The 17,587-nt window shown below is 33.0% G+C and overlaps 2 protein-coding genes and 1 long non-coding RNA gene across 4 annotated transcripts in view; 2 read left to right on the forward strand and 1 right to left on the reverse strand.

The window, feature by feature from the left end:
* Window positions 1-2,124: 2,124 nt before the first annotated feature.
* LOC100877999 (UBA-like domain-containing protein 2) overlaps window positions 2,125-17,587 on the reverse strand; it is a 32,848-nt gene continuing 17,385 nt past the window's right edge. For both annotated transcript variants that reach the window (XM_012288182.2, XM_003704538.3), the window contains 3 exons: window positions 3,505-16,922; window positions 2,747-2,861; window positions 2,125-2,391 (listed from right to left, as the gene is read on the reverse strand). In XM_012288182.2, coding sequence (XP_012143572.1) covers window positions 16,774-16,922 — 149 coding nt within the window. In that variant the 3' untranslated portion in view covers window positions 2,125-2,391; window positions 2,747-2,861; window positions 3,505-16,773. The remainder of the gene's footprint in view (window positions 2,392-2,746; window positions 2,862-3,504; window positions 16,923-17,587) is intronic.
* LOC143263986 (uncharacterized) lies at window positions 2,861-3,597 on the forward strand. The gene is made up of 2 exons (XR_013037298.1): window positions 2,861-3,340; window positions 3,419-3,597. It is a non-coding gene; the product is annotated as an uncharacterized LOC143263986 (long non-coding RNA).
* fab1 (1-phosphatidylinositol 3-phosphate 5-kinase fab1) lies at window positions 6,724-14,283 on the forward strand. Its single transcript, XM_003704559.3, has 14 exons — window positions 6,724-6,854; window positions 6,973-7,184; window positions 7,260-7,449; window positions 7,527-7,764; window positions 7,841-8,047; window positions 8,115-8,329; window positions 8,447-8,789; window positions 8,853-9,213; window positions 9,289-9,559; window positions 9,632-12,323; window positions 12,399-12,952; window positions 13,030-13,362; window positions 13,426-13,587; window positions 13,649-14,283. Exons 1-14 carry the CDS (start codon window positions 6,740-6,742, stop codon window positions 13,846-13,848), a joined length of 6,093 nt encoding a protein of 2,030 aa, XP_003704607.1. The 5' UTR covers window positions 6,724-6,739; the 3' UTR covers window positions 13,849-14,283.

Here is a 17,587-nt window from a genome sequence, read left to right on the forward strand (position 1 = left end):
ATGTAACCTAACCTTGGGACCTGACCTAACCTAATATAACCGAATATTGATAATAATTTGAGTAGTGAGGATAATTACCGTTCGTGCGATGATAGTAGTCGTAATATGCGTAATAATATTGTTAATAATAAGAATAATAAGGTTATTGATGACAAAAGTAGTAATATGCGTAATAATATTGATAATAATAGGAATAATAAGGATAATGTTAATAACAGTAGTAATATGCGTAATAATATTGATAAGAATAGAAGTAGTAAGGATAATTGCAGTTCCAGCGATGATAGTAGTCGTAATATGCGTGATAATATTGTTAATAATAAGAATAATACGGATAATGATGATAAAAGTAGTAATATGCGTAATAATATTGATAAAAGTAGGAGTAGTAAGGATAATTACAGTTCCAGCGACGATAGTAGTCGTAATATGCGTAATAATATTGATAATAATAAGAATAATAAGGATAATGATGATAAAAGTAGTAATATGCGTAATAATATTGATAAAAGTAGGAGTAGTAAGGATAATTACAGTTCCAGCGACGATAGTAGTCGTAATATGCGTAATAATATTGATAATAATAAGAATAATAAGGATAATGATGATAAAAGTAGTGATATGCGTAATAATATTGATAAAAGTAGGAGTAGTAAGGATAATTACAGTTCCAGCGACGATAGTAGTCGTAATATGCGTAATAATATTGATAATAATAAGAATAATAAGGATAATGATGATAAAAGTAGTAATATGCGTAATAATATTGATAAAAGTAGGAGTAGTTAGGATAATTACAGTTCCAGCGACGATAGTAGTCGTAATAATATTGATAATAATAAGAATAATAAGGATAATGATGATAAAAGTAGTAATATGCGTAATAATATTGATAAAAGTAGGAGTAGTAAGGATAATTACAGTTCCAGCGACGATAGTAGTAGTAATATGCGTAATAATATTGATAAATATACATACATATATATATAGAGTTGTATAGTTGTATACATATATATATATATACTGATAATAATAAGAATAATAAGGATATATATATATATATATAGATATATATATATAGATATATGTAATCATATATATATATATCGTGAGTTATATAATATAATATAATGGGTATAATATGATGGAATATGGAAAATTATTATATTTAAAATAACACAAAAGCACAATATCTTTAAAAACACTAAATGAATTTATTATTTAAGAAAAACGACTTGGTAGGACCTCTTTGAATAACTATATTTTATACGTGTGAAAATTATAATATCAGAGAAACAATAAGAAAGAAATACAAGGATTTTATTTTGTTAACATGCATAGATCTGATAAAAATGGAGCGGTATATTTTCCTTTGCTCTTGCAACAAATATCGGTATTCATGTAACAAATCGGCTGTAAACGTAAAAAATAATGATAATTATAAATAAATTTAATATCACTTTTATTATATATAATCTGTTGTATTATTTAACCCTTTTATTCTCTTTCCTGCAATTTTCTTCAGTTTTATTTTTTTTCCTCACTTGGGCCTAATGATACCTTATATTTCATCAAAGTGTATACGCTACTGAGGACTTGTACGGATTGCTTACTGCGCATGCGCTGAGTCTGCCCATCACTGCCGTAGACGGCGCCACGTTTGTCATTTCCGATTCAATTTAATTAATATTGATTTTAATAGTTTAGTTGATTGTAATATGAATTGAATTATATTAAAGTACAAGGCTGATTTGGAATTCTTTTGACTTTACTAAATTATTATTAATTATTAACCATTCTAAGACTAATATTAATTAGCCTATTTTTTTACTTATGCACCGCCATCTAGCGGTAAAAAATAGGAACTAATGAAGCTGCAGTTTCAAAAGTGTGTCCTTACCCTGTTCGCCGGAGAGATGGCGCCACTAGTTCATTAAAAATTTAATTATCTTTTAATTATCTTAATTATCATTAATATGCGTCAAATCACATTGGAAAATAAAAATAATTAATTTCGGAATATTTTGACTTTTCAAACCATTATTAATTTTGGATAAAACTTCGAAATACCGTCATATGTCGAACAGGTAATTATCGTGACAGGATAAGTAACAATTCCAATAATGAAAAGGTAAAAAATTTTATTTCATCCGTATAAACTTCATTTGATCAGTAGAAAGTGTAAAAAAAGAAGTGTAATATCCCCGAAAAAAAGGTTGAGAATCGTATCAATGGGTATCAGCACCAATTAATACTGCCGTCTTTAGTATCCATGCCCATGACCAATTCTGCCAATTCCATGGAGTCCAATGCCACTTCCGTATCCACCACCGTGTCCGCTGGATACACGAAGGATGGGGGCGCTGTATGAAGAATAACCTCCACCATGTCCTAAAATTAAAATCATTCGGTCTAAAATTATCCTGTTAATTTTATTAATTTAATTTTAATATTGCAAGAATTTTGCAGGAAAGATTTAAAAATTTAGGTTAAGTACTTTAACCAATTACAAACTACACTTTATGAGGAATTAAGCTTTCTGAAAACAGCAATGGGATTAAAGAGAATTTAGGATTACAGAAAATGGATTATAAGGACAGTTTGTAAGAGGACGTATTTATACCTGGTTAAGTCTATTTTCTTCTATGTTATGGAGATATATTTTATTGTTGAAGACTGGTTGATTTTATAGCAGTTTAAATTTAATATTAGTGGAAGTAATTTTTTTTAAGATCTACTTCTTTACCTCCAAGTCCCAAGCCTCCAGAATGCAATCCATAAATGCCTCTCTTTTCCAGGGTCTTCTCTTCAGCATCCTGGGCATAGATGGGGGCCACTAAGGCGATGATAGCAAGAACAATCTGGATATCAGTGGAAAATATTGTGTAGTACTTCTACAAGATTCTCTGATTAGGATGACGTATAAGTTTTTGGTGTTAGATAGAAATTGTGTAATTTTTAAAGTATTGCTTTGTCTTCAAGTTTTGAGATTCTCAAATTTAATTCCCAACAATTGCAAACTTACAAGTTCTTAAGTATTCTTCAGATATTCAAATCTTCAAGTACCTACATATGCAAATTCTCTATTCTCAAATTCAATTCCTAAAAATTGCAAATTTATAAGTTCTTAAATATCTGAATCTTCAAGTACCCAAATATCCAAATTCTCTGTTCTCAAATTTAATTCTCAAAAATTGCAAATGTACAACTTCCTAAATTTCTCAATTCCCAAATTCTAGTCTTCGAATCTTCAAATTTCTTCTTCAAGCTTTTGAGTCTCCAAACTTCCAAATTCCAAATTATCATAAATTTTCATATGTAAAATAACATAAAATTATATGTAAGAAAATGTTTATTCAATTTCTAATTTTTCTTCTTAAGTTTTCAAACAGATGTTAACAAATTTCATTTATTACAGATTACAAATTTGAACCAGAGTCATAAGACGACTAACGTTTCCATTAATTCTGGCGTTAATAATTTGTTCGGTGCAAATCTACTTACGAGGAATTTCATGTTGATTGGTTAGCGATGTGCAGTTGTAGTTCGCAACTGAAACTGATGCCAACAGCACGGAATACACCCCCTTTTATACCACCCGAGTCTTTTTCTTGCGGTATCGCATCCCGTCATAGTAGCCTAACACATACGTGTGTGTCACACTGTTGTAACACCGAACACGCCTTTCTAAAGCAACGTTACCCGTTGTCGTTTCAAATCGTTTTATTACGCGATCAAGTCAGTTGGAAAAAAATAGGTCAATTATAAAGATCACCGATAGATAAACAATTAGATAGAAAACGAAATCGTTGGTAGTGCGAAACGCAATGGGCGGTACGTTTTCTTTCTATTTTTGAAAGCGATCGTATCGATTATCTTTTAATCTAACATAAAAAATACAGGCCTTATTGCATCCATTTTTTTGTGCAAATTAATCGGTGTACAGAAATTATTTTACTTTTGCTAACTTCTTTGGAGAGCTAGGGAGGTGTGGTAGTGAGACTTGTCGGGTTAGGTTGGGTTAGTAAAGGATGAATAGGTTTATTTAGATTTGGGGTTACTTAAGACCAAATTGTAAGATTTAGAAATTGAGGCAGTTTTGGATTTGTCTTGCAGAATTTAGGAATGGTCAAATTTATAACTTGTGAAATGTAGAAAGAGTCAAACTTGTAATTTGTCAAATTTAGAAATAGTCAAACTTGTAACTTTTCAAATTTAGAAAGAGTCAAACTTGTAATTTGTCAAATTTGGAAATAGTCAAACTTGTAACTTGTCAAATTTAGAAATAGTTAAATTTGTAACTTGTCAAATTTAGAAATACCCAAACTTGCAACTTGTCAAATTTAGAAATACCCAAACTTGCAACTTGTTAACTTAGAAACTTACAAATATCCAGATTTCTAAGTTCATACATTTACAAATTTACAAACTCCTCAATTCTCAAATTTAAAAATTAAGAAGCACCTAAACTTACAAACTACCTAACTGTAAAATTTATAAATTCAGAAATTTTTAGAAGCTTGTAAATACAAAGTTGCAAATTTACAAACTTCCAAATTCTTAAATTTACAATTGCTATAAAAAACTACTCTTTCCATATCGTCAGTATATACATAGACTGCAATATAAGGAGAGTGAACCTCAAACCAACAGTGGTTCTAGAATGAATCACTTGGATCCATAACGTCGAAAGTGGATCGAGCTTCTTCACACCTTCGTACCGATTTTTCTTTCCACGATCCAGTTATCCGCATGTCAAGCAATGGAATTTTTGATAAAGACACTGGATTGTATTTTGCGTGCATCTCGAATTTCATCCATAGCGAAACTTTCACTATTACAACGAGTTAGGGGGACGGTTTTCGGTTGCATCGTTACGTAAAAAGACAAACATGCGTTTTTTTTGTTGGCGTTACTTCCTTCTTGTCTTAAAGATTAGACGAATTTTAGGTGACGAGTATTTGTTGTAAATGTTTATTTTTTATATTTTTATAATAGATTCGAAGTATGTTCCTTTTGATCATTTAATTTCTTTTTGGTCTCATTTGATCTCTGAATTTATTCAAGTTTGAAAAGTTACTTGAGGGGTCATAAAAAATGTCTATTATATAAATCACTAAGTATTATAATTATAATATACAATACATATATAATGAAATATATATACAATGTATATACAATGAAATTAAATATAATATTTTAAATATGAAACAGTAACACAGTTAAAATAATTGATACAATAGAAATTGAAACAGTAAAAAGTAAATTCAATTTGATGTCAAGTCAATGACTGATTTTTAAAATTATATTGAAACCATAATCAAGATTAAATAGTTAAACAAATTATATTTACAAGACAGTAAGAAGAAAATAGACTTTAAGAGATTTAATAATGACCTCATCATGTAATATAATTAATAACTTAACCATGAAATAAATTCAAAATTAATGTTAATCTCGTAAAAGAAAATTACAATACAATAGCCTCTCGGCCTTGAGTAAAATAGCAAAACACTTGGTTCACTGAACACCATGGCTTTCTATTGTTAAAGACTTAAACTTGATCTACTGTCAAAGTTAACTAACATTACCCTGACCCTCACGTCATATATCATCACGAATTATTTCTAACAATAAGATAATCGTGTATTTTATGAACGTCGATTATCGAGGGTACAGTGATGCAAATCAACGATCGGTGAGTCGCATGCCTCCGATTCACATCTTGTCGTAGGAGGAATTAATTTTAAGTTCCAAGTTAAATGTATAATTTAATTATTACTTGTTAACAAATACCTTAACAGAATAATTATTAAAATAATAAATAAAATATAACTATTACAACAGCGATGTATTAAGGTTTTGAATAATGGATCCTTTAGATAGTCATCTTCAATAAAATCAAATAAAAAATTCCTTACTAATGAGGACGAGACTTTTTGATGGATTTATTTACCCTAGTTTATACAAAAATAATTTATAAGTTAGAAAGTTTGACTCAAGTGAATATTTGGCTTCCCTGGGGAAACTACCAGCCAAGGGGAACAAATTATATAACAGAATTAATATCCGCGCACTGGCATGTAATATGTCTAATTTATAACAGACGTATTTGAAATAGATTAATAGAAAATTTTCGCAACATAACTGGATGTTGTATTACGCACTTTAAGAAAAATTATTTTAGAAATTACATCAGAAAGTTTACAGTTTTTTATAATTATTACAATATCCTAAAATAATTATCCCAATAATATCCTAAAAAATAAAATAAATATTGCACCGAAATATTGCACTTTGCATGCGCAGTAGAATTGACATAGGCGGCTCATGTACGTATCGGAATGCTGACACAAAATAATTTATTTTTCGTTACCCGAACATTATTTATGAACTTTTATGATCGAACCATGTAAATAATGCATTGCTGACCATTCTTTAATTATAAAAGTTCGTAGGCTGTCATCCAACGATAAAACCTGAACTTCCCTTTAATTAGTAATTTGTACATATATATATCAGCTGTGGGTAAATAAAACTCGTATACGTAAATCCAACAAGAGCCACGATATTTTGTACGCGCTGCCATCTGCGCCTAGCATAAGCAAACGAAACAAACTTGATCATCTGACATCCCTGTCAAACACTTTTCGTATGCGTTCGTCGACGCAAGTGCAGAAACAGTGGCTTGTGAACACTTTATCTTAAAAATGTTTATAGCAAGATAGCACCGAGCAACATGAACAAGAATATGAATTCTCCGTCTAAACTTACGGAGTTCGCTCCGTTAAGTCCAGAGGAGAGCCAACCTGTTGTAGCTTCCTTATTTTCAAAATTCTTTAGCTTCACTAGAAGTAAGTTGCATTGCTTGTTGTATTGCAGATATAACACATACTTATAATATTTGTGCTTTATACTTATTTCTTTATTATATAAACAAAATTAAAAACATCATAAAACAAATTTCTTTAGGTTCGCAAAATGTTGACGATTCTACAATTTCTTCTACCAATGAGGAACAAAGCTCATCGGATTCAGAATCATGGAAGCAATCAGAAAGTACTGAGAAAACACCTGAGGATGATAGCTCTAGTATGATGAACTTTCCTTTGGATACTCGCGAAGGCAGAAGTTTACCCAATGTTTTAAAACGTATCAGTAATATTGTAGCTTTAAAAAGCAATGTGAGTTCTTTTTCTATATATGTTATACAAATTATGTAAGTTATACAAATCACCTATATTGTCAATTGTGTCTAGAATTTACGTTCGTACAAAGATTCCCAGTTAAGAAGTTACTGGATGCCAGATAATGTAAGCAAACAGTGTTACGAATGCGGAGAACGATTTACAACATTTCGTAGAAGACATCATTGTCGTGTTTGTGGTCAGATATTTTGTTCAAAATGTTGCTGCGATCAAATACCTGGCAAAATTATGGGATGCACTGGTACGGAAATAATAGGAAGTAACAGGTGTTCATTATGCAACATTTGTATATTTATAGAAAATCAATTTTTATTACAGGAGATCTTAGAGTTTGTACGTATTGCTGTAAGGTAGTTTTATCTTATTTACAATCGTCAGACATGAGAAGTGACCTGTCAGCGGATTTGAAAGCATTACAAGAAGACCTTCAAGTTAAATATGGAAGTGATCCTCCACCTATAACTCAAAAGAATGCTAATGAATCTGCAGAGGATGATACGTCCATCTGTAGAAAACCAAGTGTAGGATACATGGAAGAGAAATATGCAATTGGACGGTTCGTCCTTGCTATCAGTTTTATCTCTTTATCCAATTTTCTGAACATACAATTATTTTATAAATATTATTTTCAGCTCAGCAACTAGTTACTTGACATCCCAAGAACGCTCAATCGCTTTACAAAATTCAGCTTCTTTAAGAATGATTTATGAAGAGTTGTTTAGATCAAGTCAAGCAATTCTGTTACAAACGCACAGAATCAGACTGAAAAGTTATCACAACTGCTTTTTAGCAAATGAATTAGTAAACTGGATGATAGCACAAAATAAGGCAGCTACTAGGTATAAATGCTTCAAATAAAAAAGAATATGGAAACATTCAAGATATTAAAATGTTCACATTCTGCAGAGTGCAGGCTACTGCTATAGGGCAAGCATTATTGGAAGCAGGTTTTATTGAACCAGTGGTTGCTGACAATGTATTCAGCGATATGGCAACCGTATTTAAACCAGTAAAATTGCAACATATACAAAATATGGATTTGTTAACTGAGACGCAAAATACGTGCGATGCTCAAGAACCTGCATGGGTAAAAACAATTCCGCAACATGATTCAACCACTGGTAGTATTTAATGTATTAATTTTATAAATTTATTTTATTTTCTGTTTGGATTTCATTTAATATACATTTCCGTCAATGATGTGAACTGTACATAAATAGAATGTTTATTCATTTCAGATTCTGAAAGTGAAACAAAACCTTCAAATTCGATGCAGCAAAGTACCGGACGTTTACCGTCTTCTAGCTCAAGTTTCTACTTAGATTTAAACTTGGAAGCATCTACTGTTACGTTAAAAAGGCCCACGTCGGAGGATTTAACTACAATTTCTGTAGACAGTAGTGATGGTGTTATCGAACAGAAAGAAGTCACGGTGAAATCACATAAGTGTAATTTGAAAATCGCTGATGATCTTTTGAACGATACACTGCAAGTAGAGGAATTTAAAGAAAAAGGCGGATGGCATAAAGCAACGAATCTGAGAACTGCGTTTGGAGAACTTCATGCTTATGAATGTCTAACGTAAGTATTATACATATAATAAAAATAATATATACAGTCATGTTCATGTTCACATAATTATAGATCTGCATATAAGCAACATGAAGATTCCCTAATTAAGCAACTTCTTAATAAAGAAGGTTTATCACAAAGTTGGTCAGAAGTAATACTTCCCATTGCTCATCAAATTATTGATCATGTTAGACCAGATTTAAATCACAATGTCGACGATTTGGACATTCGACAATATGTACAAATAAAAAAATGTCCAGGTGGTAGTAGAGATGATTGTGAAATTGTGTCCGGCGTAGTTTGTACCAAAAATGTTGCACACAGAGGAATGAACGCGATGATAGCTCATCCAAAAATCTTATTACTTCAGTGCGGACTTATGTATCAACGTGTAGAAGGAAAGTTATTGAGTTTGGAGCCTGTGATGTTACAAGTATGGAAAAAATTAATCAACACACATTAACATTATTCATATTATTATTTTGTATCACATAACAAGTATTTTTAGGAAAATGAGTATTTAGGTCATACGGTTGCTAGGATTACTGCTCTTGGTCCAGACGTAGTACTTGTACATCGTTCTGTATCGAGATTAGCACAAGATAGACTCAGAGAATGTGGAGTAACACTCGTTTTGAATGTAAAACTTAGTATTCTTGAAAGAGTTGCACGATGTACCGGTGCTAATATTGTGAATACCATCGATGCACACATAGGCGCAAGGTATATGCTTGGTACATGCAAAAAGTTTTACTTGCGAAACTTTTCAAGCGACAAAAGTGGGTAATGGAACATTCAACTCCATTAAATTTTTAATTGTAGTAAAATAAAACCTAATGATTTCTTTTTAGATGGAATGAAAACACTGATGTATTTTGAGGGGTGTGCACATCCACATCTTGGAGCTACAATTTTGTTAAGAGGTGGTTCTCAAGCGGAATTAAAAAAAGTGAAGAATGTAACTTCAATGATGATTTTTGCTGCTTATTCTTGGCGTCTTGAAAAATCATTTCTTATGGACGAATTTGCTAGACCACCATCTCCTAAAGATAATTCATTTTTGGATGAAACAGTAAACAAAGATACCAAAGACTTTGAAGAGATGAATAAAGTAGTGTACGCTACAACCAGAGAAGTTGACGATTCATCGTCAATCCATAAAGAGCATGCAAATGATACAGAAATTTTGAAAATATCAAAAATTCAAGAAAGTTCTGATAATATATCAATTGGTAAACAAAGTATAGAAATAGAATTTTCAGCTAATGAACCGATTTCAGATCAAGCTTCTGAACATATATTAGACTCAAATTCCGTTAAACAAATATCTTCTATATTGTCTGAAGATGCTGATCCTTACGATACTTTAAAATTATTTAAACCTAGAACAAAAACTTCTGTCATTTCTACAAAAAACACGGAAGACAATCTAGCAAATAAAACATTAAGTAACAATGAAGATCCAAGTAATACTGTCGAACATGAAATGGATAGCAGTGAAGAACCGAATAGTACGATTGAACTATTTGGAACTAAAACTAATGAGAAAATAATCAAAAATACCAAAGAAGAAATTGAGAAATTAAGAATAAAAGATAAAGCCGCGTCAGAGGAGAAGCGAATTTATGGAGAGTCCATAAGCGATCACAGTGATCCATTGCATCAGTATTTAAACGAAGGTGATGAAGATGTATTCAGTCAAACTAGTCCTAATGGTCAACATTTAAGTGTTGCTGACTTGCCACTATTAAATAAATTTAAGAAAGCGCTGGAGGGAACGATATTAAGCGTTTCGCCTTATTTAAAATTTTCTATACCTTATTTGGAAACAGAGACAGGAAGAAACTGCGTACTGCGAAGCTTTTTTCCAAGAGAAATTTTTTATTCTGCACAGTTTGTGGATAAAGTGAAAGAAGTTAAAGCCAGTAACATGGCGATAGAATCCAGAATTGAAAATCCATTATTGAGATTGAAATTAAAACCTCAACATCCGTTTGTTCAAGCGAGGCTAACTACTGATGTTGATAGTCAAGAAGTGCAAGCGCTGCTGGCTAATTTTAGAGCGTGTGGTAGTCGACTGTATCCAACAAATAATGTTTTGTGCGACAAACAGCAGATTGTAATGCAATCTGAAGTTAATGATCAAACACCTGTGTGGCCTGATTGTTTGGATCCTGCTAGCCATCAACGTCTGTCTGTATTATTTTGCAGCTTCTCTCATAGTGGTAACGATACCCCAGCATTCTGTGTGAATCCATGGGTAGTCAACATGGACTTATACGGAAGAAATGATATTGCACTAGGACGTTTTCTGGAACGCTACTGTTTAACCACGGAATGTAAATGTCCTGCTCAAGCATGTCGAGCACAAATTGCCCAGCATGTCAGGCGTTTTGCACATGACGGTGGCTGCATACATATCAGTTTAAACGAAATGAGTACCGAACCTTTCTCTCAAGAGAATGCAAATCAGATATTGATGTGGAGTAAATGCATGAAATGCAAAAGTGTTTCACCAGTGGTACCAATGTCAGATGACACTTGGTCTTTGTCCTTTGCCAAGTACTTGGAGCTACGTTTTCATGGTAGTGCTTATACTCGGCGAGGTACAGACACCTGTCAACATTCCCTTCACCACGATCACTATCAATATTTCACTAAGAAAAATATGCTAGCCGTATTTAAGTACACAAAGATATCCCAGTGGGAAATTTCTTTACCACCCCCTTTGATAAATATCGTGTATGATCCGAAACAACATGCCGATGTGATAGAAGAGATGAAAAGTATAGCGTTAAAAGGAGACGAAGTATTTTCTTCTATACGAGAAAAATTATTAACCCTACAAATTGATACGGACAATTTAAATGCTGCCAAACAACAGTTAACTAAAGATCAGCAATATTTCAAGAATAAAATTGAAGAAATTCAGTTGAAATTAACGTCCCCAACTTTGGAGAACAAAAAGCTCGAAGGGAAAGTGTCTGAAAAGCAAGTGCAAGCACTGATGTTCAGAATTGAAGATGGAATAGTGATCTTGAAACGGTTGATATCGGAAGTTGTGTTCAATTGGAACGCAAAGATTTTAGAAATGTCTGTTAAGAAGAAGGATGAAAGACCTAGACGATTTACTGAACGATCATTAACAACTGGCAGTAATAGCATAATCGATACGGATGGATACATAACTGAAGATACTGCATCAGAATCTCAGATTGAAGATTTAAGTCCTATGTCGGCAGATTATAATGCTATCGATGCTATCGCGGCGGTACAACATGATTTACAAGGAATTGAAGGATTAGAAAGTTCAGATAATGAAGTTTTAGAGAACAATAATCCTGAAGACATTGCTATCGTTCAGGGATCTCCAAAGATGCATCAAAGATCACACTCTGATGTGTTACCTGTTGCTTTGGACGATATACCAGATAAAAAGAAGAAGAAGAAAACAATTTTATCACAATTGTTGCCTTCGATGCCTGTTGTTCAACCAATAGCAAATCCATTGGGAAGTTTGGAACATCACTTACTTCCACTAGGGTATGACTATTATATCTATATAGTTTCATATCTTAATAATTTTTTGTAAGTATTAATAAACAGTAATATTTGCAGGTCTGTTGTACCTATAGTGGTATACGAATCAGAACCTTCATCCATAATTGCATATGCACTTGATTCGCATGACTACAAACATGCACTGCATGAGTTGATGCGTTCAACAAAAGGACCAGACTTGAATCCTAGTCCACTAATCAAAAGGAAATTTCCAGAAAACAAAGAGAATTTCCCTGATATAATACAATCTGGGGAATTTAAGAGGCCATCAGTTTTGTCATTTTTCAGAGGAAATAGTCCAAATTCTGCGAGCCCCATAGATTCGGAAAAAAATTCAACTACAAGTGTGGATTCTAGCGCACAAAATCCATCAACAGTTGCGGAAACTGATGAGGATAAGAAAACGACAAAACAACAGAACTATATCGAAGTACAATTCAATGATGCAACGACAAATTTCTACTGTAGAATATATTTTGCTGCGCAATTTGCTGCTTTCAGAGAAAGCGTTTTACCATGTGGAGAGGATGGTTTTACAAGGAGTATGAGTCGAAGTGTGCAGTGGGCTGCAAGAGGCGGAAAAAGCGGAAGTACTTTTTGCAAAAGTCGAGGTATAAAATTATGTACATGAATGTATTAACATAAAACAGTATTAATTTTGTTAACATTCTTCCTACTTTTGATACAGATGACAGGTTCATCATAAAAGAAATGTCTAGATTAGAAATGCAAATATTCCTTGATTTTGCACCCAATTATTTTTCCTACATGGAAAAATGCCAACAAACTAAACAGCCAACGCTGTTGGGAAAGATAGTTGGCGTTTACAGAGTATCTTTTAAAAATAATACGACAAACGCAGCTTTACGCACTAGTGTTCTAGTGATGGAAAATTTATTTTATAAAAGAACAATAACGGATAAGTTTGATTTGAAAGGATCTGTGAGAAACCGACTGGTTAATCCTGAAGACATATGTCACGAAGGAGAACTTGTTCTATTAGATGAAAACTTATTAAACAGTAAGTACATCGTTAATGTTATGTACAAAGACTTTTCGGATTAAACATAAGATGCATTTCCAGTGAGCTGTGATTCACCACTGTATATCAGATCACATTCCAAAGCAGTTTTAAATAGAGCCATCGAACAAGACACAAAATTCCTGGCCGATAATTCTGTCATGGATTATTCACTGTTAGTAGGTCTGGAGCCAAATTCGGATGAACTTGTTCTTGGCATAATAGGTAAGTGACAATTAATTATATTTTTTTATATGGAGTGTTAATAAAAAATATGTATTTGCAGATTACATACGAACGTTTACCTGGGACAAAAAGTTAGAGACAATGGTAAAAAAATCAGGTATATTAGGTGGCCAGGGAAAATTACCAACGATAATATCACCGGAAGAATATCGTGCTCGTTTTATAGCAGCTATGCATCGATACTTCTTACCAGTACCGGACAGATGGTCCGGTTTAGGTAGAGGTGTAGAAACATCATGAAGTGATCAGTGAAAAGTGAGATTTGCAATTTTTCACAATTATATACTAAATATATTGTACATATATTTTCTATGCAACTGACACAAATGTAACAAGCAGTGTTGCATATAAACATGTGATGTGTATTATTATTGTAGAGAATTATTAGTGCTTTGTTACAACGTTTTGTAATGAAAAGAAGTGATGGAACAAAAGTTACCATATTGTAACGAAACATCTCGTTGTACAGTTTTAGTTTCATAATTTGCATAACTACGTAATATTTGCATTACATCATTTGTATTTGTATTCATTAGCTCATTCGATTAGTGTATTACATGTACATAATAAGTTTGTACGTACTATAATTCATAAGCGTGTCTCTCTTCAAGTTCGATGTACAAAGGGCATGAATGAGAGTTACATGAAATTATATAAAAGTCTATGAAAGCACCATTATTTATGTTTTATTTAGAATTATGTACATGAACGTTATTTATTATTATTGATAGTCAAATAAACAATAATAATATAATAATAAGAGCTTTAACATAATAATATTTTTCATAATAGTTTAGATCAGTGTTCCGAAATTTGTACGAAATTAAATGAACATCAGGCTAATACAATTTCAATGCATCATTTACTTAATAAAGTCAAAAGGACCAGATATATTTTGCAGTGAATAAATTACGGAACACTAGTCTACACGTTACAAACACAAAAAAGATATTAAAGCGTATACCTTACAAAAAAATCTTGTCATACTGATTTTTATATGACATAATTTCCGATTGTATTTACACAAATGAATGCACAATATGATAACGTTGCAGCGAAACTCAAACATTTGAACTATTTCATCTTTGTAATGTAAATTATACTGATCATAAGTTCCTCGTATTTGTCAAGATCATAATTCTAACTGCAAGTAAGAAATCTGCACATAGTGACTAGTCAATTAAACTTCGGATATATCTCTTTCGATAATGAAATTTCTTTTATGAATTCAAATTAATTACGAGTTGTAGATGTATCGCAAAATTAAATACGCTCTCATAGGAAAGAAATTGTTTAAGCAAAAATGAAACTAAATTTTAATGATGCATTATTGATCTATACTATAAGAATGATTAAATGAAAAACTGTTTTTATCGTATATACTGTCCTGATAAATTACACGAGCTGCCATACAAGGATTTCTTGTGAATAATATGAACTTTCAGGTTAAATCATTTACATGATTTAACAGGTGAAGCAGTATGAAATCTCTATTTGTATTCCTATCTGTAAATTCAATTGACGATGAAACAGCTCATCTAACGTAGCCCCACTGCTTTAGTTTTCCTGTAGAAAAAAAATGACCTACACTGGATATTATCTGAGCAAGTGATTTCTCCGTAGAAAGGGATTTTCTTGAAATGTATAATTCTTTCGATAACGTTACATAAATACTCATGTAGACATTGCATAATCAGTAAATTTCTTTTTACATATTTTTACACAAGAATTTATGGTAATCCCGTCTTTATCATAATTAGCCTCGTGTTTTCATTCATCGCTCGCTTTCTTATCGAGCATAAATAATAATTTTGTTCTCGCAACAAAACAAACTCAGATTTTTAAATCTCTCTCTCGATCAAGATCAATCATTTCTCAAGAAGACGAGTGTCAAGTATAGAAATACAAGAATATAGAGTGCGTATGCGATATGAAAAAGGTGATATAGCGATAGAAAAAGAATGATACCATATGGGTCTCTTGTACCCTAACACGCATTTATTTATTTATATTTTATTTAGAAAACGCAACTCTCAGGAATCGTGAAACATATTTCCATCTGTAAAGGTTTTCAAAATATCGCGCCCAAAGTTGCGCATGCGTGATCAGACAAGGATACAAGAGAGCTGTACGTTCTTTTTTTATTTCTATACCGCTTATATTTCATGCATTTCACACACCCCATTGTTCAAGAATGTGTAAGTAACCCAATATATCGGGTACCCGTACATCCCTTCTATTCTTATCCCTATGGTGTCAAGTATACGTGTACAACTCGCGGTCAACTAAAATCGAATTACATTTCATCATGTTTCTCCGTTCGACTACAAGAAAAATGAGAAACTACCGTCGTCGGCTAAGCGCTTATCCAGTGCTGGCAATTTTTTGTACTATAGTGTGGAAGTGATATTCAATTTTCTCATTGACTTCCGCGGTCCGCGAACCGCACACACGTTTTCCTATTTAGCCGCGAGTCTGTAGATCGAGAAACAACAAGGAAGATACCCGGGACGGTGGAGGAGGCTTCTCGCTACTCATTTACATCAAGCGGCATTCTGGACGCATACTAATTTTATAAGCGCTAAGGAGTATCGCTGTCTTTCATAATCATAGGAACTACCGTCCCAACAGCACATTTAAAAAGGAGAGAAAAATAAGAAATAGTCTTTGTAATAACCTCCGTTGTCTCTCTCTCTTTCTTGATCCACACATAACCTCTGATATATCCGACGGAAGAAGAGAGTTTTCAAGAGGCTCGGATCCGTGATCCGACGTGTTCGGTTTGATATATCATCAAAGAATAACGAGAATAAACAATCGAGGGTCGTATATCCGGCTATCCTAGAGATCCACGTATACCGTGTGTGATTCAATTAATGATTGGATCTCTAAACAGAGATTGCTTCTTCTACGCGCACGCTAAATAAATCTGGGTTTTTTCTCCGCTTCCTGGGTTTTCCAGGAAAACTCACACGTCCTTTCTAGGGATGAGAGAGTACACACGAGCGCTCAAATCTCGAATAATAAACGCTCTCGTGTCGCACAGTGTATAACCCTGGGAGCAATTCGATCGTTTAAACCATGCCTCCTGTTTCAAACACCGTTTACGTGCATCTTGCGCGACCTCGGGATCTTGCGCACGGGCCGCCGAATAACCAGTTTCTTTTATCTCTGTGGCTCGCCTAGCCCTAATTGTTGACTTTGCGTTTGCTGTTGCGCGTTCCCGGTCACGCTACACCGTCCCCCATGGTGTTGCGCCGCCGTCCCCGTCTGCATCGAATTCTGATGCAATCCATTTTGGCTCGGTGACATTCCTGTAACAGCACAATTTCTTCTTTAAACCGATGCAAATTCGTTTCCTATAATAGACACGAACACACCCAGACCCATTAACATTCATAACGTTAAAATATCAAAATGTTATCGATAATTCGATATATGGATAAGATTGTTAGAAAAAATAAAAATAAAACTGAAGGTTAAAAAGTCCATAGTGTAAAAACGTTGGAAGGATAAATGGAGAGCATACGTTTTGAAGCAGTAGATGCCGGTGTCAAGGTTTAATTCAAACTGAAAGGTGGATTTTGAGGTGCCATAAAACATTCATCCACAGAAGCGACAAATCCGAAACGGGCATAAAATTGCACGCTACTTTAAACAGAAACTAAAAAATGGTGGGGGAAACCTTGCGTTTATCCCCTTCATTATTCCATCCGCGCATGCGTATTAAATTCAATGCTATACTTAATTAAAAAAGCTATGTTATTGGTTCTGTTTGACAATCCACGTCATTGTATTTACTATTATTTTTCGCAACTGAACGATAGAATAATATTGAAGGTTTTCTCGGATCAAATTGTTAGAGTTAACAATGTTTGAGATCGGAAGCCTTGAATTGTTATTATTGTTGATAAAATAGATAAAAATAAGGCCACGTAATATCGAGCGTTCAAGCGTTAAAATACGCTAAAGGAATGGC

This window comes from Megachile rotundata, chromosome 2 (assembly GCF_050947335.1).
Source record: "Megachile rotundata isolate GNS110a chromosome 2, iyMegRotu1, whole genome shotgun sequence".
Classification (NCBI taxonomy): domain Eukaryota; kingdom Metazoa; phylum Arthropoda; class Insecta; order Hymenoptera; family Megachilidae; genus Megachile; species Megachile rotundata.